At 43.3% G+C, this 25538-nt stretch overlaps 1 protein-coding gene across 4 annotated transcripts in view; it reads left to right on the forward strand.

The window, feature by feature from the left end:
* Positions 1-20922, forward strand: part of LOC117478442 — a 31303-nt gene extending 10381 nt beyond the window's left edge. Inside the window, exons 4-11 of one of the 4 annotated variants that reach the window (XM_034125497.1) lie at positions 11656-11691; positions 13341-13598; positions 14228-14491; positions 15285-15353; positions 15800-15844; positions 19164-19277; positions 20304-20360; positions 20438-20922. In XM_034125497.1, coding sequence (XP_033981388.1) covers positions 11656-11691; positions 13341-13598; positions 14228-14491; positions 15285-15353; positions 15800-15844; positions 19164-19277; positions 20304-20360; positions 20438-20628 — 1034 coding nt within the window. In that variant the 3' untranslated portion in view covers positions 20629-20922. The remainder of the gene's footprint in view (positions 1-11655; positions 11692-13340; positions 13599-14227; positions 14492-15284; positions 15354-15799; positions 15845-19163; positions 19278-20303; positions 20361-20437) is intronic. The other 3 variants (XM_034125499.1, XM_034125498.1, XM_034125500.1) reach the window with 3 other exon arrangements.
* The last annotated feature ends 4616 nt before the right edge of the window (positions 20923-25538 follow it).

The raw sequence follows: 25538 nt of genomic DNA on the forward strand, positions 1-25538 counted from the left end.
TTCAGGAATTGCATTCTCTAGTAGTTTATCATTAATCTCTCTTTCTTATGTGCCACACCCTGTTGGCCACTAGATGGCAGCACCTGACCAGGAATGAGCTTAATTTCAGCCACATCACCTACCTCCCTTTTTTCACTCACATACATTTTTTTCAAACTTTTTCATACATTTTTCTGTTCTTTTACACCAAAACAACGTAAAGATCTTAGTATTTTAAAAACCAAATGCTATATTTTTCTGTTCAAATGCCCTAAGCTGTCCCTGCCACAATTTTTAGGATAATATAGTAAGTTCATAGGAAGGAATGAGACAATTAAGCTGTCGTCACTCACTTAACGTAATCACCCTTTTAAACCTATGCCGTCCCTGACGGGCTCGCCGTATAAAGTCTTCACTTACTATAAATATCTTACTTTAAATCCAATCACTTGCCCTATTCTTCGTTTTCCCCAAACCACAGCCTCCACACGCCGGTGAAGCCTCACGGCAGAGGGTTTAATCTCTTATGTGTAACATAGGTCCCAAACTCTTATGTTTAACACTTTAACACTTAACATAAACTCTTATGTTTATGTCCAATTCTTAACATAGGTACCAAACTCTTATGTTGATCTTCTTAGGGTCCCGGACACCTAAACCATGTGCACACTTACCATAAATATATCCCTTGCTCCCCCCACACTTCAGTTGTCTCATACATTTTACATTACCTCCTCTGTTCATCCACCAACACTCACAGTTCTAACAGTCCTATTCTACCTATGCAGAATTTTGGTAGTTATACAACAGGCTTCTGCTTACCTTTGATTTTGGCCCTGTGAGTATTGATAGGAATCCGGAGGAGGTCTCCGCCGTCCTTCAGTCCCTCGGACTCGAAGACGGGAGTTCCCAATCGTCTTTTTGGAACCACGTCGGGGGTCACCATTTTGTTGGGTTCAGAATTCCAGAAAAGACAGACAACTTCTAAGTTTAACTATTTATTGTAAAGAGAGCAAAAGATATATATTATTTGGCCAAGGACTCAACACGTCTTTGGGAATCACAGGCACCAAAGTTGTAATCTGTAACCACCAAATCCGTCAAGAGCCTCGAACCTCGTGCGACAATACATTTTATTACACAGGGCGTTGCCCGTACATTTATGATTGGTCAAGACTAGCTGAAGAGATACCATGGTTTAGACTTGGTTCTCTTTGGTTGGTGCGCAGACTCAGATAGAGTCTCTTGGCAACACGATCCTCCAATCAGCATTCGGCCGGCCTGTGGAAGTCCCTCCCTACTCTGGCACCATCATACTAATTTGTTTTCTCTAAAGTTTCTTCAGATATAGCGGGAAACCATAATGTTGCTTCCTAGTTTTGAGGGGGAGCGCGGCTCCCATACAAAGTCAAGGCCGGTGCGATGTGCTGTTCTGACTACCTCTTTGTGTTCTCTCAGTCTCTGCACTCCACCTTGACACTTTCAATATTGCAAGCTAAACACTTTCTCATGTAACTTTTCCCTCCGTTCCTGTCCTCCCCATCAAAACTTGGGGGGGGGGGGGGTGATTGAGTCTATTTATTCCAAAGTCACAGCCACATAAATGAGCACAATAAGCTTATAATGTAATAATAAGAATCAGTCTTTCTAATGTTATATAAAAATAGACTCCACAGATGCAATATTTTTTCAACGGCACAGGGCGTGAAGTGAACTAATTTTGATTTGATTCGCTGGAACAGCAGTCTGGACATGATTGAACGCTATCTAGAACAACAACTTGCCGTGGCAGCTGCTCTCCTCAGTGCAGACGTCCGACGAAATGCCCGTGAAATCGACACACTGGATAACTCGGACATCCGTGATGCTGTGTAGTGCTGCCGGAGCGCACCGGAACGCCGCTCCAGCACTTCAAACATTGCACTACCCATAAGGAGCCGCATGCTGCAGTTTGTGCGTGGCTGTGTCTTTAGTTGAAAGCCCAGTGGCGATCTGTCATACTGATCATACAATAAAGCCATCGGAAATAATATGATACAGTACAGTGCAAGTACTTATGAGTCTCTGTGTTTCATTCAAGCTCGGTTCTGTGTGAGTGCGCGAGCGAGCGAGAGAGAGCGCACGGGTATCGGGGATTATTGTTGTTAGCATCTGGTTAGCTAGCTATGCTAACGGATATAAAGAGCTGTTTCTAGAACAAGATGGAGGAGAGCCCTCTCCTGTCAGATAACATCAGCTCAGTGAGGTAAACACTGCTCTTTTGTGTTTAAGTATGTATTCGTATATTATGTGTTGTGTGTATTTTCAATGTAGTGTTTTGAGTATGTCTATTATGTATTGACAAAACAATTTAAAATAACGTTTTCAAAAGGTAAAGGACTCTCTGAGTGTTTAGATAGTTAACTTTAGTCTAAGTTATCTCAGTCTCAAACGGTTTGGTCATCATTTATGTAAAGTATTTCCGAGGCACACCTTTATGTGATCATTATAGTTATACAAAAATAAGAGAATAAACAGGTATGAAGTACTATAGGACAGTAAACCAAGAATACAGTTTAAAAAGGGAGTGATTTGTAAAATATCTATTAAGAAAAAGAAAATCTGTTTACAGTTCTGTTTCATATGGGTTTTGAGAGCTGTATCCATAGATCTCTTAATTTTTCCCTCAAAGTGCACCAGATTGATGCATTTAACTGCACAGTTTACAGTTTCAGTTGCACTTTTGATGAGAACATATACATTGTTTTGTACAGTTATAGAAATGCAGAAATATTTTTCAGTCATAATTTGTCCGTAGCTCATTCTGTTAAAAAAAAGAAAAATAGAAAGAAAATCGTATCATGAACTTAAAATTGTGAATCATATCGAATCGTGAGTCGAGTGTATCGTAACATCCCTAATAATAATTTAACATAAATAATGCTATTTTCCACCATTTTATATCATCATATGCCAAAACAATTCATGTATATGTTCCTTTTTGGCAGGTATTGGAAGCTTGAAAGGACCAACACCTGCATACTGTATGACAGATTTTACAGGTACACAAACACATTTTACCACCACCTACCTATAAGAAAATCAGACAATCTTTGTGTTTTGTTAATACTGCTTGTTGATCAAATGTTTTAATAGATGATCCAAACCAAAATGACCCCACATACTCCACCATCCCTGATCTTCCACCAGGGGTCCAGGGGACAGGTAAAGATGGAGCTCTCATCAACATTTGATTTTCTCATTCCATAACGAGGGGTTACGTATGGTAACCCTTGTTATATAAACACAGACGGAGCCCTCTACTGGACTCTATGGGTACTCCCCTTGATCATATCATGCAAGCATTCATCCACTGAGACTTCTATAGACGTAGCCGGCCCCGGGGCGGGCCTACCTGAATGCGCGCGCATCTCACTGCATAAAAGGAGGCCTCGCCTCCTGACTGTCATCCTACACTTCTCTTCAGCAAGCAGCATAGGACAGACAGGGCCCCTGAGTAGAGGGCTCCGCCTGTGTTTATATAACAAGGGTTACCATACGTAACCCCTCGTTATATCTCTCACAGGCTCCGCCCTCTACTGGACTCTATGGGTACAGTGGGTACACACGCTGTCGTCCCACAACAACACTGTTCCATCTCACTGTCTCTGACCGGCTTTCTGGTTAGCAGCCGCTGTGCCTCACTCCACCTCTCCCTCCGTCGTAACCGTCGAGAAAGTTGGGGCTGCGGCTGACCAAGCACACTCTGACGTGCTTACCCCGCGGAGGTGTGCTATGACGTGGAGGACTCCCCCCTCCTGCCCTAAAGCAGGGGGAAAGAGTCCTCCAGCCCCTATGGGCCCAGTGCGCGTCAGGTCACATAAAGGGGCCTGGCGTTAACCAAGACGCCGCCGTGCATATGTCCTCCACACTTACGCCGTTAAATAAGGCTGTTGACACAGCCATAGCTCGTGTAGAGTGTGCACGGACCCCCGCGAGGAAGGCTCTCCCCACCTGTCCGTAGGCATGTGCAATGCACTCGCAGAGCCAGCCTGCCAGGCGTTTCTTGGACAGGGCTTTCCCGGTCACCCCGCCCCCGAAGCACACAAACAGCTGTTCAGTGTGTCTAAGGGCAGCCGTGCGCTCCACATAACACGCTAGCGCATGCACCGGGCAGAGGAGGTGCAATTTAGCCTCCCTCTCCCCATTATGGGGTGGAAGATTAAAGCCCCCCAACTGAATAGCCCTCGACCTGAACGCACTCCTTAGGCTCTTGGGCACAAAGGAGGTGTTCGGTCTGAGTGTCGCCCGGCTCTGGTCACCCCGGATCACCAAGCAACTCGGGTGCACCGATAGAGCGGTTAACTCGGACACTCTCTTGGCTGACGTTAAGGCAAGTAGCAATGCTGTCTTCCACAACAGTGCTTACAGGGAGGAGAGCTCCAGAGGCTCAAATGGTTCTGAGACCAGAGCCTCGAGCACCAGCGGCAGGTCCCACTGCGGGGCGGAGGCGTGCACTACTGGGCGCAGCCTCCTAACCCCCCGTAAAAACCGCAACATCAGTGGCTGAGAAAAGGCTGACCTGCCGTCAAATCCCTCATGGCACGACGAGATACTGGCTGCTGCATACACTTTCACTGTGGAATGAGCAAGCCCTCTGTCCACCAATAACTGTAACTACGACAAAATAGATCCCAACTCACAAGATAGGGGCTCTATTTTCCGCTCCTCACACCATTGCTGGAATTCAAGCCACTTCGGCCTGTGGTGGATCCCGCTCTAGCTGCCTGGATATACTGAATAACACTATCAGACAATCCACCCTGCCTTAGCCTGTCCCTCTCAGGAGCCAAGCCTGGAGAGGTTGGCCCAGAGTGGGTAACGCCCCGATTGCACCTGCCTCTTGAGACATCGCCCCCCAGAACTGGGGAAGCGCCCAGGGCTGGCCCACCTTCAACTGTGTCATCTCTGAGTACCACGGAGCCCTGACGCGATCCAGCGCTACTAGGATGACTGACAGACGTTCTCGCCTCACTCTCCCCAGGAGAGGGAGAATGAGACGCAGCGGTGGAAAGGCGTAGAGCAGGTTCCTTGGCCATGGCTCGTGTGCAAACGCGTCCACCCCCAAGGGCGGGTCGTCACTCAGAGCCATGGAGAACTACAGCGCACAGTGGCTGTTGCGCCGGCTGGCGAACAGATCCACCTCTGCTCTCCCGAACCGGGCCCAGATCCGCTTCACCACCTCCGGGTGAAGCGCCCACTCGCCTGGCAGGGGTCCGCCTCTCGACATGAGGTCGGCCCCCCTGTTCTCCAGACCCGGAATGTGGAGGGCTCTCAGAGATAACACCACCTCAGAGGCCCATAACCACTGTTTCTCCGCTGTGGTCAACAAAGCGGCGGAGCGGACTCCGCCCTGCCTGTTGATATATGCCACTGTGGTGCTGTTGTCACTCCTGACCATTACATGTCTCCCCCGAATTAAGGGTTTGAAATGCTGGAGGATCAACACTACTGCCCGTAGCTCTAGGAGGTTGCTGTGCCGTGTCTCTGTTAGAGACCAGCGCCCACTTATAGCTCTCCCCAGGCAGGTCCCTCCCCATCCTGTTCCGGATGCGTCCGTAAACACTGTGATGCGGGGACCCCAGAAACGGAGGTTGCCCTCCGGAGGGGGGGATGGTCACCAGACGCCGTTTGCGCCTCTTGGGATATAAACGCAGGCTGGAGAACCACCTGTGCAGGCGGCGCATATGCAGTAACCCGAGTGGGACCACAACGTGAGCAGCCGCCATGAGACCCAGAGTCTGCATGATAGTCAAAGCTGTCACTGTTGCCCCCTGTCGCAGTCTGCAAACTGCCCGAAGCAAGGATGCCTGTCTGCTCTCTGACAGGGTGGCGCGTAGCCTGCCTGCATCGAGCACCACTCCTAAATACAACGCCTGTTGGATAGGTATGGGGGTGCTCTTCTTCCAATTGATCGCAAAACCCAACTTGGTTAGGTGTAGGATCAATTGGGCTGTGTAAAACATTGCCCGTTCCGTGGACCTGGCCATGACTATAGCCGCTTTGACACCAAGTACTTTGCCGTAATTAGTGCCGGCACTTAGTGCCCCGGCACTTAGTACCCCAGGGCACTAAGTACAGATCGTGTTCACACCGGAATAAGTTCCCTGAGGGAAGATTACGCAAATGAGCCGCTGACGTCACTTCGTCTTCTTCTGCTTTAGGTTTACTGGCAGGCCGCAAACAACTTCACGGCACATACTGCCGCCCGAAGTCCCCGGCCGGAAGTCCCCGGAGTTGAAGCCTTCCGAGTAAATCGCCAGAATGCCGACACCTCCTCATCACTCCACCGCTCCCATGTTTTTCTTTGTGTTGCCATAAGTTATTCTCTCTCCGTTGGTGCGCGGGGCTAATGCTAATGCTAATAATGCTAATGCCACAAATACAATGGCGGCTTCACAAAACTGAGTTTTACGGGGCGTGGTTTGCAATTCGCCCAGCCAATAGAAATTGGTACTTTTTTGGTACTTTTTTGGTACCACCTCTCTAGCGGGCACTAAAAATGGGGGTAAAAGTTCCCGGCACTAAGTACTCTTTTTGGTGTGAACGCAACATAAGGGGTACTAACGGAACTAAACGGGAAAAGTACGGGGAAAAGTACTCCGGTGTGAACGCGCCTTATGAGGTCGTCCAGATAAAAGAAAACTCTCATGCCACGGGCGCGCAGCGGTTGGAGCGCTGTGGCCACACATTTGCTGAACGTGAGTTCGGAGTAGCCGAACGGTAGTCTGTTGTACTCGTAGGCTACACCCTGGAAGGCAAAACGCAAATACTTTCTGGGTTTCGGAGCAATCTCGACATGAAAGTTAGCGTCCTTCAGGTCGATGGTTGTGAACCAATCGCCTGGCTGCACCAGTCCCAGTAACTGTTTTATAGTTAACATCTGGAATTGTCTGTGTGCAATGTGGAGATTCAGGCTGCGAAGATCCAGAATGGGCCTGAATTCGCCTGTCTTCTTGGGAACCAGGAAGTAAAGGGAATAATGCCCCCCCTCTCTGTCTTGAGTGCGCACAGCAGACACTGCCTGTTTTTGCCGAGAGAAAACCTATCTATCTAGCTTTGCCTCTCTTATGCCTGTGAACGGAGGAGGGATGCTGCAAAACTGGAGTGAATAACCCAGTCTCAGCGTCCTGTCCATTCACTCCGTTAACACGCAGCTGCGCTTCCATTCGATCCGAAGAGCCCTTCCATGGAAACGGGGGCCCCAAGGAGATCGTCTCGGTCCTTCTTGGCCAGTGCGGCCAGACATAGCCACACGTGACGCGACGCCATGGTGGCCAGTGACATCACACGGCCAACTGCGGTAGCCATACCATGGACCAGATTATTCATCTGGCCCACGCAGCGGTGCGAGTAATCACTCCCGTCCTCAGGCGGGGGGGCGGGGGTGTCCTGCTGAGGGGTAATCAGCGACACTCCCAACACGCCAAGATTACTGGCCGGGGGCAGGGGCCTTCTCCCCTCTGCCCACCCGGCTGCCTGCGGAAGTAGATGGGCCGCCAGTCATCCATGGGGGGCACACCGGGACACTCCGTTTCCGAGTGGCCCTGCACCCTGAGGATTCCAGCCCACGTCGTCACCGGAGCCTTCGTCCTGAGTGGCTGTCGCCACGTCGTCTCCACATACCGCCAGATGTCTGGCAGGGGGGTGCGAAACAAAGGCCGGCTGCGCCGGACGGGCCGGGCCATAGAAGCCCTGACGTAGGCGGCTCACCGGCCTCTGTGGCAGCGGTGGGGGGAGCGGTAAGCCTACACGCAAGACAGGATGTCCTGTCTTGGCGTGGCGCTGGCATGGCGAACACGAAGGGCACTCCCTCCTCGTGGTCCTCCATCTCCACCACGTCGAGCTCTGGGTCCTCCACCGGAGAGACGTAGCAGTCCCCAAACTGCACCAGCCGCTAGCAGCGGCTGAGCCGAGGGATTAAACGGCAGGCCGTAAGCGGGCCCAGGTTGGCCGCCAGGTGGTCGGACCCCAGGCATTCGATGCACTGGCGGTGGAGGTCGGCGCCTGCAATGACGCCCGGACACGAAGGACAGGGCCGTTGCTCCAGCAATGGTGAGTCCATTTTCTTCGTTTGTTTGTCGTTTTATCCGTCTCTCTTCACTCAGTGTGTCTCTCTTGCTTGCTGAAGAGAAAGGGATGACAGTCAAGAGGCGAGGCCTCCTTTTATGCGGTGAGATGCGCGCGCATTCAGGTAGGCCCGCCCCGGTGCCTCAGTGGATGAATGCTTGCATGATATGACCATAGAGTCCAGTAGAGGGCGGAGCCTGTGAGAGATATAACTCTGGTTATTCATTATGTTTAATTTGTTCTGCCAGACACACTGCTGCCCAATGAGTCCCCATATTCCTTGATAAGCAACGCTTTCATTACTGGAAATAATAAAGGTAACTGAATCAGAACCAGCCCCAGACTGTGCGAGACGCTGCGAGGGATGAAGTCTCAGTCCAGACCGGACTGCATCTGACCCCAGGCCGCTCCGCCAGGTCCGACTCCCCCCCTACCGGCTGCTTGCCTCGTGTCACTTGTTAGACGCTTTTTTTCCCTGTTTTTCTCTTAAGGCCAGCAATAGATTGTTTGTACATTATGATCTGCCAATAAGATTCATGTTTTCCTATCCTGTTTTTTTAAAGAAATACAAAAATAACCTGCCATCTCTTGTCTTGTTTTCTTGACAAAATGTTTATATTTGTGGTTATATTGTGCAAACCATCTTCTTTTAACCTTTTACTAATAGATGTATTGCACAATATGATTTGAGTCTTTAAATCAGGGGTGGGGAACCTTTTTCTTCTCAAGGGCCATTTACATTTTTTCAACATCCTCCAAGGGCCGTACAAATTAGTGACCTCTGCTTAAAAATACTAAAATCACAGCCCATTCATTTGGCCTTTCTTTCATGTTGTGCAAAGAAAAAGCAACCTCTTAATCCAGATATCTTACCATGACTCGTGTATAAATGCACGTGCACGGTTGTGGCATGACCCCCAAAGCAGAAAGATATGGACACAAGATGTCTGCAAATGTATTTAGTTTCTTATTCATGTGGACATGATTTAAGTGGGGGGGGGGACCTAACCTCCTCTAGGGGTTCCGGGGGGCATGCTCCCCCGGGAAGATTTTGTTTTAAATGTTGAAGTTAAAAGCATCAATCTGGTGCACTTTGAGAGCAACATTAGGAGATCTATGGATACATCTCTAAACACCCATATGAAACAGAACTCTAAGCAGATTTTCTTTATGGATATTTTACAAATCACTCCCCTTTTAAACTGTATTCTTGTTTATTAATAACTTTTTTTTACTGTCATATAGTATTTTATACCTGTTTACTTTATTCTCTTGTTTTTTTATAACTATAATGATCATACAAAGATGTGCTTTTACCTCACTGGTTGTAGAAAAAGCTTCTTATATTCGTTAGCATAGCTAGCTAACCAGATGCTGATAACAACAAAGTTATTGACTGTATGATCAGTATGACAGATGAACAGATCGCCACTGGGCTTTCAATTAAAGACACAGCCATGCAAAAACTGCGGCATGTGTACGGCTCCTTGCAATCTGATATCAAGGATATGGAATAAATACTCAAATGGCTTGCCATACAGGACCACCAGTCATGTTTTCACCCCCTGTGAACCTGCCTGATTGCTAGCTTGAACCATATTTAGCTAGTTATATTTTTAGCTTACAAAACAGTGATTCTAATAATACTAGTTTGGATTCCTAGACATTTGACCTCAAGACAGTATCCAAAAAAGACATGGCAAGGCAAGGCAAGGCAATTTTATTTATATAGCACTTTTCAGCACGTGGCGATTCAAAGTGCTTTACACATTAAAAGCAAAAGACATTTAAGAACAAATACAGCATAAATACATTATTAAAAAGGCATTTAAAAACAGGCATAAAAAGCAAAGATAATGAAAATAAAATAAATAAATAAACACAGCAGGTACAGAATACATGACTAAAAAGGCATACTGTAGTGTGAGTATGGGCAGCTCAATTGAAAGCAGCGGCAAATAGGTGCGTTTTTAGTCGGGATTTAAAAATAGGAAGTGTTTCTGCTGACGTGCACGATTTGGGCAGTTTGTTCCAGATTGTTGGGGCATAATAACTAAAAGCTGCTTTTCCATGTTTAGTGGTTATTCTCGGAACAAAGAGCAGACCCGACCCAGAAGACCTGAGACTCCTGGATGCTTCATAGTGATGGAGTAGGTCGTCTATATACCTCGGTCCTAAGCCATTTAGTGATTTAAAAACTAGCAGTAGTATTTTAAAATCAATTCTTTGGCAGACTGGAAGCCAGTGTAATGATCTCAGAACCGGAGTGATGTGATCCACTTTTCTAGTGTCAGTGAGTACTCGAGCAGCAGCGTTCTGAATCAGCTGCAGCTTTCTAATAGATTTTTCAGTGAGCCCTGTGAATACACTATTGCAGTAGTCGAGTCTACTGAAAATAAAAGCATGGACAAGCTTTTCTAAATCCTGTTGCGACATTAGTTTTTTAATCCGTGATATATTCTTCAGGTGGTAGTATGCAGACCTAATGACTGTTGTAATGTGAACAATTCAGGTCTGAGTCCATCGCTACACCCAGATTTCTGGCTTTATAGTTGTTTTGTAGTCTGCCGACTGAAGCTCTGCGATTACTTTTAATCGGTCCTTCTTTGCTCCAAAAACAATGATCTCAGTTTTTTGCTTGTTCAATTGGAGAAAGTTCTGAGTCATCCAGTCAGTGTTGTGCTCAATGCACTTGCTCAGTGTTCTAATCGGAGAGTAGTCTCCTGGTGTAATTTTAAAATAAATCTGGGTGTCTTCTGCATAGATGTGATAGCTTAGATCGCTCTTTTTAATCATTTCAGCCAGAGGTAGCATATAAATATTAAAAAGCAAAGGTCCTAAGATGGAGCCTTGAGGAACCCCGCATGACATATTTATCAGGGTTGATTTGTAATTGCCTATTGAGACAAAGTTTGTTCTGTCCTTCAAGTAGGAGCTATTTGTACATCATCATTTTTGTTAATTTTTTACCTCAGAAACACACTTTTGCTGATATCTTTCGCGAGAGATTTAAACGTGGCTCCTTTTTTTCACAGCGATCTTTCGATCTAACTGAGCATGTGCAGAGTGAGTTTCATCACTCTAGCTTGTTTATGATTGGAGATATTGAAGGCGTTATAACTGTCCTGTGTTACAACTGTCCCTGGTCTCCCCTACCGTATATTTGTAAGTGTTGTTTGAAATTCACACACTGTACGGTACATAAGCATTTTCATATTTTATGTACTTAAATGCTGAATCCTGTTAATATTCAGAATTTAGAAAAGGTAAAATATTGAATCTGTATAGTTCTGGAACTATAATGGTAGTTTCATACAACTTGATAGATTTGCAGTCCTTATAGAAGGTGTCAGCTGAATGCTGTGAATACACAGCTCTATTTACAGGGACGATGACGCTCAGTTTAGTACAAAGCAGGGAAGAGGGAGTAAAAGACTGGAACAAGTGGAAAAGTGTCTCACATGCTGAAGCTAAGGCTGAGGTCTGTAGCAGCTATGCTGTTTGATACTTTTCATCTGAAGATTTGCCATTTAATGATCTTCTGTGACGCTTTGTTCCTGCACACAGTTCTGATTCAATGCAGTGGAAACTCCACAGCAACAGGTGTGTATCATATTTGCATTTCTTCATATTAATAACTGTAGTTTTAATAGTTGTGTTCTCTGGTGTTAAATGGTGTAAAATGTTTCCTAGAAATATGTTGTCTCACAAGGCTTACAAAAGAACCTCACAGATTGAGACCCTAAATACTCAGCTAAATATTAAATAATAGTTTTTAGTTTTGAATGTATTTTATCTAAAGCTCTTTGTTGTATTAAAACCCCATAAAAAAATAATTTATTATAAATAAAGATCGTTTTTTTGTTTGAAAAGGAAGTTATTGGGGTTTGTATATGATTTAGATATACATTTGTATAAAAATATGCGATAATATACACATTAAAGGCAATATTTTCTATGACTAATTTTAAACTGTATTATAATTAAATATGTTTTGGGAGAAAATACAAAAATTAGCCCTTTTGCTCATATCATACTGTATTTTCAACTTAATATTATTAGATAAAAACCTTTCTGCATATTTCAATTTTTAACATAAATAACAACAGCACTTGCAGTCATTGTTATTCTATCTGATAGTTTATTTCCTGCCTTGTTATTTGAGACCGACTGGATGACACGAATGGAGCATGTTTCCATGAGATAAAACAGGAAATAAGGCTAAAAAAGGACCATCAGCAGGAAGTGAGTGACACAAGTCTGCATCCAAAACAGCAGCTGGGAAATATGGAAGAAAGAGTATTTCTGTTTAATGATATGGTGCTTATAATGATGGCATCATGTGTTTATTTATGCAATTATTAAACAAATATATCTTTCTAAACGTAATGTAACAGGGAAATGTGAACTGGTTTAAAAACTATCCAGCAATATAATAATTAAATGCATTTATTGTAGCGCTTCCAAGTGCTCAGAGCGATTTACCTTACATAATACATTTATCAGACATGTAATACATCAATACTTTGGACAATATACCCACATGAGGAATTTAGGATGAAGGGTCTTGCCCAAGGACACAACAAATGTTCCCCAGCTCCCTTGATTTGAGGAGCAGTGCACTAGCCCACTGCCCACAAACATTATCCATACTCTATATGAAAGTTAGCTATAAAGGTATCATTTAGTTATTCAAAGTCTATTTATACTGCAACTATCAAAATGAGGTAACTTCTTACAGAGCTGAACTTATTTTGATTTGATTATTAAGCCCTGGTCCAATGGTGTCATCCAGTCTGAACTTGGAATTTTATCAAGCGTTCATCAAACCTTGGGCTGACACATTTAACGGGGCTTTGTCTTCATCATGCCTTGAAACGTTTTAGGCCGCCTCGGAACACATCCCAAAAGGGCCCTGCACAAGTGTCATCGATGAAAATGCCTGAGCCAATGAGATTTCAACCAAAATGAGGATTAGTCCAAATTAGAAGGGGCTACTCGTATCTCCCCTAAATATTAAAGCATTAGATTAGTGTAACATGCAGTGTTCCACTCTGCTTTTTCGTGTCTGCAAGGACCAGGCTGACCTGTGCCACGTCCAAGGGGTTTACAGTAACTACTGACATCAGAAATAAAATAGAAACACTTTGTGACCTCTGGCAAGGTCAGCCTGGAATGGATCGGTCCTATGAGAGTCTTCATGAACTTCCCGGTGTCCCTAAGAGAGTTTCAGATCTGTTTCTGTCCTCCAGCAGTGGTCCGGTTTTCAGTCCCTGAGGACCACCGCATCTGTCTGCAGTGCGGGGGCTCCGACAGCTCTGATGTAGTCTGGACTCACCGTGACCGGAAGGTTCTGGTGTCCCGGCAGGGCAGCTACGAGACCAACAAGGACTCCCAGCGCTACCACCTGCTGTCTGACGGGGGGCTCTGCCTTCTGCGGCTCGATGACTCTGACGGGGGGGCCTTCAGCTGTAACCAGCATCTGGTGGCCGAGCTGCAGGTGATGACAGGTAGGCTGCTAAATGTGGAGCTTTATGGGAGTGAGGAACATATAGAGAAGCGTGTCTTTAAACAGTTGGATAGCAAGTGAAGCTTTGAGTTAGGTCACAGTTGGAAACAAATGACAGTGTCAAGGTGTGGCTTGAGTCTAAGTCATTTATACATTTCAGCTATTTCCTAAATATTTATATACATAAATACAGTACATTACCCTTTATGGATATTTCGATATGAGGATGAATGTCCTTTTCATGTTGGGAATCACTCAGGTAGGTCGTAGGTCGCTGTTAGGTCACACCAGAAAGATAACAATTGTGATTTCCATGTCAATCTTTAGGTGGCGCCTCTGTTTCTGGAGGGTAGACATGTTTATATACAGGCACATATGTCCTAAGAGTGGGTTAAATATTCAGAGCTGAGGAGAGTTTGTCCAACAATGGTAAACCAGATTAACACTTCTCTGTATTCTGTTTTGTAATGCAATTGTTTGTTTCCTTGGCCAAGCCTTCCAATTAAAATCATCCAGAATCATACGACATCAGTACCAGTGTTCAAGCATTATGTTTGAAGTCAATGCTCAACTAAAGAGTTTCCATTCCCTGATGACAGAGTCCATATCCCTCTGTGTCTGTGCCCTCAGGCGAGGACTTCCTGGTTCCTGCAGGCCGGACCCTGCTGCTCCCCTGCAGCGACTCCTCCAAACGCAAGAAGAAGTGGTCCCAACGGAGGGAGGGGGGGCGGTGGGAGACCCTGCTCACGCTGTTCAGGAACGGTACAGTGAGAGCAGAGAGGAGCCGGATCAGCCTGAGGAACGAGGCCCTGCAGATCCAGGACGTGCAGCCAGAGGACTCCGGAGAGTTCCTGTGTAACGGGAAGCTGCAGGCCAGACTCTCCGTCCTCACAGGTGGTCCTGTGGCTGGAATTCAAAAACTTCATTTACACAATGCAATCTTTTCTGAAAAAATAACATAAACAAAAGCAGATTGTGCTAGGTTTTCAAAATAAAGAAGACCCCAGTGTGCTTCTACTGTTCCACTGATCATTGTATTTATTACATGTATTGTCAAAGAGAGTATTTATTTACCTCAGCTCCAGAAGGTACCAGGGTTTTATTTGAAGCATGGCGTACTAGAGCTCTTTTATTTGTAGTTTGATTGATCAGCTCCTGCATGTACTTATGGGTTTTTCTTAGTGCATCAGGTTGTTCAGCTCAACACTTCATGTTTCAATTTCAAATGAAAAGCCAGTGGATAGAAATCCCTTCATTTCATAAGTTAAGATTTTTATGAGAATAATTAACTACCATTGTGTCACACATGTATTGGAATGCTTATTAAATACTTAGTGTAATGCTGTAGATTATAAGCTTATGCAGGGTAAAGAAATGTAAAATAGTTCCAGTAATTGCATTCTATGGCTTGGTTGCACCACCAAGATGTTTTGTTATTTGTATTATAAAATCATTGTTTAGCTTTAAATCAACAGAGTAATTAAATCCCCAGTTAAACTAACAGATTTCTCCTTTTATATGGTTGCCTTTTTAAATGAATTAAGCTAAGTCCATGTGGCTCCATTTATTAACAAGTTTATTTTAATGGAGAAAAAAAAGAAATCTCTCCTGCCGAGCAGACATGAGTAACGTTGGACTTACTAACATACTTTTCAGCTAAACAAGGTATGTCTTTTCTGATTATCAGTGCAACCTGAGCCGACCATCCTCCAGACCACCACCAGAACAACTGCAACAGCTGTCGTCATGGAAACAGGTAGGATAACTTTACCACACACAAAATGATTGCCATTATTTTTTGCTTATTTTAAATGTATTTATTTACAACCTATACCTGGCTTTATACATATAATAGATAATGTTAGCCATTAATTTTAACTAAAATCCTTATACTTTACTTTATTAGATAACCTATTTCTAAACAAAACATCATCACAATGGGTAGTTTTATTTTGTCTTCCAAGTATCGTAAAAATATGCAATATGTATATCCACAATGGATCAGAAGAACTGGACTAGTATACTCCAAATCAGGTCATTTAGTTTAATTCCTTTTAATTGAATTGTATCTGGAGTTTATTATTTCGTAAGTGTTAATCCATGACTCACATTCTTCAAAAAAAGCTGTTTCAAATAAAGGAAATAAACTATATTTAATTGTTTTAACTAAGTTTGGAGTTTTGTTTCTGTTCTATTAATCAGAAGAGGTTGAAATAAAGAAGAAGGAGAAGAAGACACCTGTGAATGGTGAGTCAGCCAGTGTTAATTTCGTCAACGAAAACTATGACGAAAAATGTTCGTCAACGACCTTTTTTACATGACTAAGACGAGACGATAACGAGCTAAAAATAGATTCTTGATAACGAAAATTTGACGAAATGTATATTTAGTTTTCGTTGACGAGACGAGACGGGACTAAGGTGTTAATGGTGGACTAGCGGACATTCAAAATGCAGCATATTTTCCCCCAATTGCCCGTCTTGTCTGTCAAAATGCATCTTACATTTCTAACTTGCAATATCATTATTTCCGCTCTCTTCACTCCAGAAGAGCGATCTCTCTCTGTCTCTCTGTGTGCGGGGGGCGGGGCCTAACAGACACGCTGCAGCGGCACACAGAGATCTGCCGGGGACGGAGCGTTCGGAAGTATAGCAGTGTTAATTTTGGCAGCTGTTTTTGATTTAGTCTTAGTCTTAGTCTTTAGACGAAAATGGTAATTAGTTTTAGTCACATTTTAGTTATTTCTATCCTTCATAGTTTTAGTCTAGTTTTAGTCGACGAAAAGTCAAAACGTTTTAGTCTACTTTTAGTCGATGAAAAATTACATTTTAGTCAACTTTTAGTCAAAATGTTTTCTCTCTTTAAACCAATTCAGTTAGGCAAATACAGGTATCTGAAATTGTAATCAAGGTGACAGCATCAAATGTTGAAATTCGTAAAGCAACATTTCACTCTCTTAACACTTTACTAGTGTAATATCTAGGGATGGGTATCATTAAGGTTTTCTACGGTACTACTAGTCTTATCAATACTGCTTATCGATCCGGTACTTTAACGGTAGTCTTGTATTTACTTTTTGTTATTTTTTAAAGGAAAAAACTAACAAATTGTTAACCGAATTAATTGCTTTATTTAAAATGTGAAATAAATTAAATATATATAATTATGTTAAAATATTGTACTGTACTTGAGTAAAATGTTGAGGTACTTGTACTTTACTGGAGTATTTAAATGTGTTGCTACTGTGTACTTCTACTCCACTACAGTTCATAGTTAAATGGTGTACTTCTACTCCACTACATGTATTTAATACCTTTAGTTACTTTACAGATGTGGATGAATGATGTGAAATATAATCAAGTGTTAACTCAGACTTTAGTAAATGCACAAGCTACCCTGCAGTATACAGATATATAATATATCATTCAAACTAGCTGCACCTTTACCAGCTTTGAGAACACTTTAATGATCAATCATTATAAAACATATCATATATATTATTCTGAAATGGAACAATCTGCACAATCACTACTTGTACTGTCGCTACTTTAAATATATTTTGATAATCATACTTTGACTTGAGGAACTCTTCCTACACTATGGTATTTTTTTACTTAGCGACAAGATCTGAGTACTTCTCCCACCTCTGCACACCTGATGTGATAACGTTACTCGTAATTGGGGCAACAGAGCTAAGAGTTAAGGAAGTCGAAAATTGTGCATTTCTCCGACTGAATATGACGCCTTTTGGCCGGCTGTTTGGACAGACTACTCTACTCGTGTCAACGCGCTAACGCGAAAACATGGCAAACGAGCTTTGTCCACATCGAGCCTTGTAGTGTCTCTATACTTCCGAACGCTCCGTCCCCGGCAGATCTCTGTGTGCCGCTGCAGCGTGTCTGTTAGGCCCCGCCCCCCGCACACAGAGAGACAGAGAGAGATCGCTCTTCTGGAGTGAAGAGAGCGGAAATAATGATATTGCAAGTTAGAAATGTAAGATGCATTTTGACAGACAAGACGGGCAATTGGGGGAAAATATGCTGCATTTTGAATGTCCGCTAGTCCACCATTAACACCTTAGTCCCGTCTCGTCTCGTCAACGAAAACTAAATATACATTTCGTCAAATTTTCATTATCAAGAATCTATTTTTAGCTCGTTATCGTCTCGTCTTAGTCATGTAAAAAAGGTCGTTGACGAACATTTTTCGTCATAGTTTTTGTTGACGAAATTAACACTGAAGTATAGAGACACTACAAGGCTCGATGTGGACAAAGCTCGTTTGCCATGTTTTCGCGTTAGCGCGTTGACACGAGTAGAGTAGTCTGTCCAAACAGCCGGCCAAAAGGCGTCATATTCAGTCGGAGAAATGCACAATTTTCGACTTCCTTAACTCTTAGCTCTGTTGCCCCAATTACGAGTAACGTTATCACATCAGGTGTGCAGAGGTGGGAGAAGTACTCAGATCTTGTCGCTAAGTAAAAAAATACCATAGTGTAGGAAGAGTTCCTCAAGTCAAAGTATGATTATCAAAATATATTTAAAGTAGCGACAGTACAAGTAGTCATTGTGCAGATTGGTCCATTTCAGAATAATATATATGATATGTTTTATAATGATTGATCATTAAAGTGTTCTCAAAGCTGGTAAAGGTGCAGCTAGTTTGAATGATATATTATATATCTGTATACTGCAGGGTAGCTTGTGCATTTACTAAAGTCTGAGTTAACACTTGATTATATTTCACATCAGTCATCCACATCTGTAAAGTAACTAAAGGTATTAAATACATGTAGTGGAGTAGAAGTACACCATTTAACTATGAACTGTAGTGGAGTAGAAGTACACAGTAGCAACACATTTAAATACTCCAGTAAAGTACAAGTACCTCAACATTTTACTCAAGTACAGTACAATATTTTAACATAATTATATATATTTAATTTATTTCACATTTTAAATAAAGCAATTAATTCGGTTAACAATTTGTTAGTTTTTTCCTTTAAAAAATAACAAAAAGTAAATACAAGAATGCCGTTAAAGTACCGGATCGATAAGCAGTATTGGTAAGACTAGTAGTACCGTAGAAAACCTTAATGATACCCATCCCTAGATATTACACTAGTAAAGTGTTAAGAGAGTGAAATGTTGCTTTACGAATTTCAACACTTGATGCTGTCACCTTGATTACAATTTCAGATACCTGTATTTGCCTAACTGAATTGGTTTAAAGAGAGAAAACATTTTGACTAAAAGTTGACTAAAATGTAATTTTTCATCCACTAAAAGTAGACTAAAACGTTTTGACTTTTCGTCGACTAAAACTAGACTAACACGTTTTGAGTTTTCGTCGACTAAAACTAGACTAAAACTATGAAGGATAGAAATGACTAAAATGTGACTAAAACTAATTACCATTTTCGTCTAAAGACTAAGACTAAGACTAAATCAAAAACAGCTGCCAAAATTAACACTGGAGTCAGCACACTCCCCTGCTGAGTCATGCAGAGTGTACAGATGTGGATGTTTGGGTGTTTGTTGAGCAGATGTTCTGTGTGTTCTCTCAGCCCTGCTGATGGTTGCCGTGGCGGGGATGGGGTTAATGATCCTCCTCATGGCCGGGGTCTGTGTTCTACTGACCGGCATGAGGTGCAGGAGGAGGAGGAAACACAGATGTGCAGGTATCTGATTGGCAGAGAGCCCCACGTGTCATTGTGTCTACAATAGTCTCTGCAGCTGAAACACTTCCTCACAGCGACACGCTTCCACCATGCTTCCCTGTAGGGATGGTGCTGTGCCTGGTTCTCTAGGCTGTGGTCAACAGTGTAGGGGCTGTAATCAGATTACATGTGTCTGTAACGCAGTAATGTAAGGTGTTACTGTTGATAATAGCAGTAAATACATTAGTTACTACGCACGAAATAACAAGAGGACAGAAAAATAAATCAAACTTTTCGCGAGTCGATGAAGAGAATATTCTGCATTTGTTCGGTCGTGATTGGTTGATTCCGAGAAAAATGTTAGTGAATGAAGGATAGAATTAAGGATGGTCAAGTATAACCGGAGCTAAAGAAGATCATAAAGGAAGCATTGAAGCTCCTTTCATAACGTATAGAGAATTCAGACAGTTCTTATCATGGCTGACATGTAGGTACTTCCAGGTGATTTCACTGTTAGAAACCTTCCTAACCTTAGCTTCATATGACCAAAGATCTTTGTTTCTTACGGTCTTTGAGGTCTTTTTTTCAAAACCTACAATGCAGCAACATTTCTTAGTTGGCTGCCCCTGATCGTGCGAAACACAATCCTGTCTTTGAGATCTGCCGGCAGCTCCTTCCGACCTTTTATAATAAGGTGTGTGCCTTTCCTAATCCAATCAGTTCAATTTACCACAGGGGGTCTCTGATCAAGGTGATGCAACAGGCCAACAGCAATTGATTGATAGGAGACACCTGAAATTTGAAAAAGATGAAGAACTCTGATCACTTCACACTCTTTTGAAAATGGTTTATCTCACTGTTTAAATTAGATCGAGGGAGCAAGAAACCTCCATCATCAATACAAAACATAACATTTCAGTTGCGTGTATTAAATGTTGAAGTGAACCCTGACCCTATAATCAGCATGTTTCTTTATTTTTTTCATAACATTTGAGAAGCGTATTCATTGTATACAAAAACATCTTCATCTCTTGTCTCTGTTTGCAGCCCAGAGTCAGGAAGACACAGAGCTGCAGCCGTGGAATACGTCCAACACACAGACTGGTACCACACCTTTTCTACTGTTTCATTCATTAGTCAGGTGTGTTCTCCCCTCACTATACACGCCTGTATCATTTCAGAGTGGGAGGACTCTGAGAGCCCGTCTCCGCAGGAGGAGGCGATCCATTACGCCTCTCTGGGCCGACCGAACTGGAGAGGGGGACCCAGCAGGACTCCAGCAGACCAGAACCAGGACCACGTCATCTACTCTGCTGTCGTCACCAGACCAGCTGCTAAACAGAAAGCTTCTCTGCTGCTCCGTGCACTCTGACATATCCAGTCTAATGAAAGGCCTATTGGGCCCCTTCCCAAGTGTGTTCTATAGGTTTGTGTGCATTCAAATCCTCTGCAAAGGCTATCATCCCTGTGTTCCCTCCAGAGGGAGTTTCTCTCCCAAAACGTGTGAATAAAGTGCTGTAGAGTCTTCAAACCAGGAAATGAGATGGTGCACATTTGATGTCGCCATCTTCAGTTTTTTGAATGGGTTTTCTGTAAGATGCCTGAAATAGTGCAACTGAAAAGGTTTTTTAAACTTCCCTGTGTCTCTATACATCTTTGTATTCTTGTATGTTGTCTTTTTATTGCTTATTGTATTTGACTTATTATGTTTATAGAAAGATTGTTAATCTATTGGTTATTGTATGGTATCTTTTTGAGCAGCCAAACCAAATTTCCTTCCAGGATTACCAAAGTCCCTCCAGCTCAGTGCAGAGAGTGAAAATGAAAGTAGAACCAGGCAAGCTGTTTGTTTCAAAGCAGCAGACGGTAGCTCTGCCTTTCACTTTGCTAACCTTTCTTTAAAACATGTACAGAAGAGAACAGGACTGTATTTGAAACCTATTAGTTCCTATATGTCTGTCCCCCCCCCCCCCCTGCATATCAACCCTCAGGACTTCTTCCACCCTCAGTACGACTGTTACGAACCCACTAGCAGAGTTGGGTGTAACGCGTTACTGTAATAATATTACTTTTGTCGGTAACGGAGTAGTGTAACGCGTTACTTTTATAATTCAGTAATCACACTACAGTTACTAACATTGCCCCGACACGCGTTACTTCGTTACTTTTATAAAATCAGTCATAATCACACTGACAGACAAGAGGGGTTTCCGCCGCAGGTTTATATGTACGTAATCTGCGCGACTTGCGCGTCCACATCTCCACGTGCAGTGCTGCATAAACATGGCTGAGTCAGCGATAACTTTCGAGGGGTGGAGGTATGCCCATTGTTTTGAGTTCGTCCGAAGAATAGACAGGAATGTGACGGTGAGGTGCAAACTGTGTCCAGGCCAGAAGCTGTTATCCACTGCTGTAAACACCACGTCAAACCTCAACAAACACCTGCAAAGAACACATGCTAAGGTGAAGCTAATAGCTAAGGACCCCCGAACCCAGAGTGAGGATGTTGTGAGTGCGCCACCGCCGACTCCGAAGCAGCACAAATTAGAATTTGGAGGACCGGTAACCAAAGCAGAGATGGACAGGCTTGAAGCATCCTTCATAGTAGAGGTAATGTTGCCCATTTGCACAGTGGAATCACCATCGCATCGTTCAGAGATATACTGCGCAAAATACAGATAGCAGGAGACAGAGGACAGCCATGGTCAGAGCTATCTGGATCAGTCTTATGCGACAATGGAAACTGAACTAAAGAGAACATTTTTAAACTTTAGCAATCTGTGTGATCTGCCTGCAGGGAGGGGCTGGCCGGCCCTGCGAGTAAAGTAACGAGTTACTTTATGTAGAGAGTAACGAAGTAGTGTAATATATTACTTTTTTAAAAAGTAATATGTAATATATTACTTTTTTTTAGTAACGACCCCATCTCTGCCCACTAGGGATGAGTAAAGTAACACGCAACAGATGGATTTGGTAAGTATTATAATAGGATTTAATGAGCAACAAACAAAGGTGCACAACAAAATGAGATCAAAAGTAGCCTAAGCCAAACAAAGAAGCCAACAGGGCGCAGTTCTACTGCTAGTACCAGAAGGAGGACTCTTGAAAATGAGCCTAATTAACACACCTGAGATCTCTTCCAATTAACTCTATTGGAAGGAGGCTGCAGGAAAACACAGCTAACAATATAAACTAAACACACGCTACTCTAAACACATAAATCAACACGCTACTCTAAGCACACATATAAACACGCTAAACACACAACACAATAGTCAAACACAGTCTATAGCTCAAGACTGAAGTGTCCACGACACAGGAGCAAAATGTGTGAGGCGTCTGATCGCAGCAGAGCCTCCCGAGTGATAATTGTCCCCAGGCTTTGTAGTAATCTCCGGAAGGTGTGCTCTGGGATTGCACGGGGATTGGAGAGCGTCGGGCCCGGCGTGCTCCAATCAGTGTCTTCGGAGGAGGACCAGGAGATGACAGCCAACGACATTGGGGCAACCACACAGCTCATTTACATATTACACACAGCTGCAAACAATCTCAGACAGGTTAACGAGCAGACAGAAACAGCAGCCGTAACAACGACTACGACCAACATTAAAGTGAAACCTTTCTACACTAATATTAATATATTTACAATTTTGAATGTATTTATGTATCTTTAAATGTAGAATCATGGTGATATTATTCGTTTATTGATGGATTAAGATAAATAATGTGATGAGTATATAGGCCTACTATTTATATAGTCATCACTTTGAATGTTATTGTCTTTTTTTTAGCACAATGTCAAATTAAGCTTGAATAAACTGAACACAAGTGAGTGAGGGGGGAAGTGAGGGAGGTAACACACACACACGCACACACGCACACACACACACACACACACACACACACACACACACACACACACACACACACACACACACACACACAAGAACAATGTAGGGTTCATTATCTACTCTTATTACATGGCTTAGTTGAATACTCGATTCTGATTGGTCAATTTAGAACACGTGACACGTTGTTAATCCAGAACAGACAGACCGCTGTCAAGGACTTATTGACCGTTGTTAAGGACGCTCACATCTGCACAAACAAGTCCGGTCGATTGAACTGTATACAGTTTGGCCGAAAAGCAAACTGCATGCAGTTTGCTTTTCTAACTGACAAGACAAGAGCGACAAGAAAACAGCGGAGAAGTAACGGGCAGAAACCCTCCTTTTTACGCAGCGGTCCAGACATAGACATCAAACGGCGACACATATTCAGTTGCCAGTTACTTTGGCATTAGGGCAGGGATATCTAGATACTTCCCAAGGTTTGACATAATGAATTGTGCTACTTTTAAAGCAAGCAGCGATGTTTTCAAATCTGTAATCAAAAAGCTCCGCCTTCCTGCCGTTGCGTTGCTACGTTTTTTTTTTCAAACGGTAACAACGGACTATTTTCCTTAGCGGATGCATCTCAATTTAAATCAATACATACAACTATTTTTTAAATCAATAAAATCATTTTCTAAATCCATAAAAGCATTTCAATTAATAGTGGGAGTCATATCATTACTTTGTTGAGAATGTGGCCATGTAATAAGCGGGATAATGTGCAGCGACTTGGTCATTATGGGGAAAAGAACACCTTCATGCCGATCTAGATCCCTCCACTTCGCGTCGGGCTCCTGATCTGCCTGTCGGTGTTCTTTTCCCCATAATGACCGCGTCGCTGCACATTATCCCTTACATACTGCAGGTGTGGAGATCAGATGGAAGTAAGGAATGAGGGATGGAGTCAAGGCCGAGTTCTCCAGCTAAACCAGGGGCGTTGCTTGGATCTAGCAACATCAGGAGCTTAGCCCAGCTCCACAATTGTACTTTCGAAAATATATATACTGTATATCAATAGAGTATCCAAAGAATACACATATTTAAATATATTAAATGTAAAAACAGAAACGCCAAATGCCAAACAGAAACACATGGACAAAGGCTATATAAAAAGGTGTGAAAAAGAAGAAAATAAACTATGCTAGCAAGAAGATGTTTTCTGTCACAAGATTTTATTATATTTCGAGAGCATTACACTTTTAAAATAGGACATAAGCCCATATCTTATCGACCAAAAAATAAGACGCCCAGTTTGCCCATATGGTAGATCCGGCCCAGGATGGAGTGAGGTAGTGAAAATGAGAAAAGGATAAGGAAAGAGAGAGAGAAATGGTGTATGAGTGAGGGAGAAAGTGACTAAGGGAGAGATAGAGTGAGGGAGGATGCATCAATTACTGTGATTAGCATGTAGCATATTACCAGTTTGGTCTGTCTCCCGATAAGTTTGTGTAACCCTCAGTGGCGTCGCCTGGCCTGGGCATCCGGGGCTTTAGCCCCGAATGTTTTTTCTGTAGCCCCGGACAATTCTCCCTCAATAATATAATACATTAACCGTGCTTTACGTGAGCCTCATCATGACACAAGAGAGGACGGCAGCACTGTAATTTCCCGTGTTCACTGAATGCAACAGAAGCATGACACCAGACCAATCAGAGAGTTGCATGGAAATAAACGTGTGCTTGTGTCATTCAAGCTCGGCTCTGTGTGTGTGTGGCAATAGCGCATTTAGTGTGAAAGAGAGAGAGAGAGGGAGAGAGAGGGGGAGGGAGGGAGGGAGGGAGGGACCGGTGCCCGGTGCCCGGTGCCCGGTGCCCGGTGCCCGGTGCCCGGTGCCCGGTGCCAGCAGGGACGTGTTGTTAGCATCTGGTTAGCTAGCTGCGCTAACGGACATAAGGAGCTGTTTGTTCCACAACAAGCTGGAGGAGAGTCCTCTCCTCTCAGACTGAGAGACCCAGGTGAGCTAAAGGACTCTCTGAGTGTTTAGATACTTAACTTTAGTCTAAGTTATCTCAGTGGGTCTCAAACGGTTTGGTCACAAATTATTCAAAAGATTATTTCCGCGGCACACCTTCATATGATCATTATAGTTATAAAGAAAATAAGAGAATAAAGGAAAAACAGTTATGAAATACTATATGGCAGTAAAACAAGAATAGAGTTTAAAAGGGGAGTGATTAGTAAAATATCCATAAAGAAAAAGTACATCTGTTTACAGTTCTACTTCATATGGGTGTTGAGAGAGGTATCCAAAGATCTCTTCATTTTGCTCTCAAATTGCACCAGATTGATGCTTTTAACTTCAATATTTAAAAAAAAATCTTCCCGGGGGACCATCCCCCCGGGCCCCCCTAGAGAAGGTGAGGTCCGCCCCCCACTCATAAAAAATACC

Source organism: Trematomus bernacchii, unplaced genomic scaffold, assembly GCF_902827165.1.
Source record: "Trematomus bernacchii unplaced genomic scaffold, fTreBer1.1, whole genome shotgun sequence".
Taxonomy (NCBI): domain Eukaryota; kingdom Metazoa; phylum Chordata; class Actinopteri; order Perciformes; family Nototheniidae; genus Trematomus; species Trematomus bernacchii.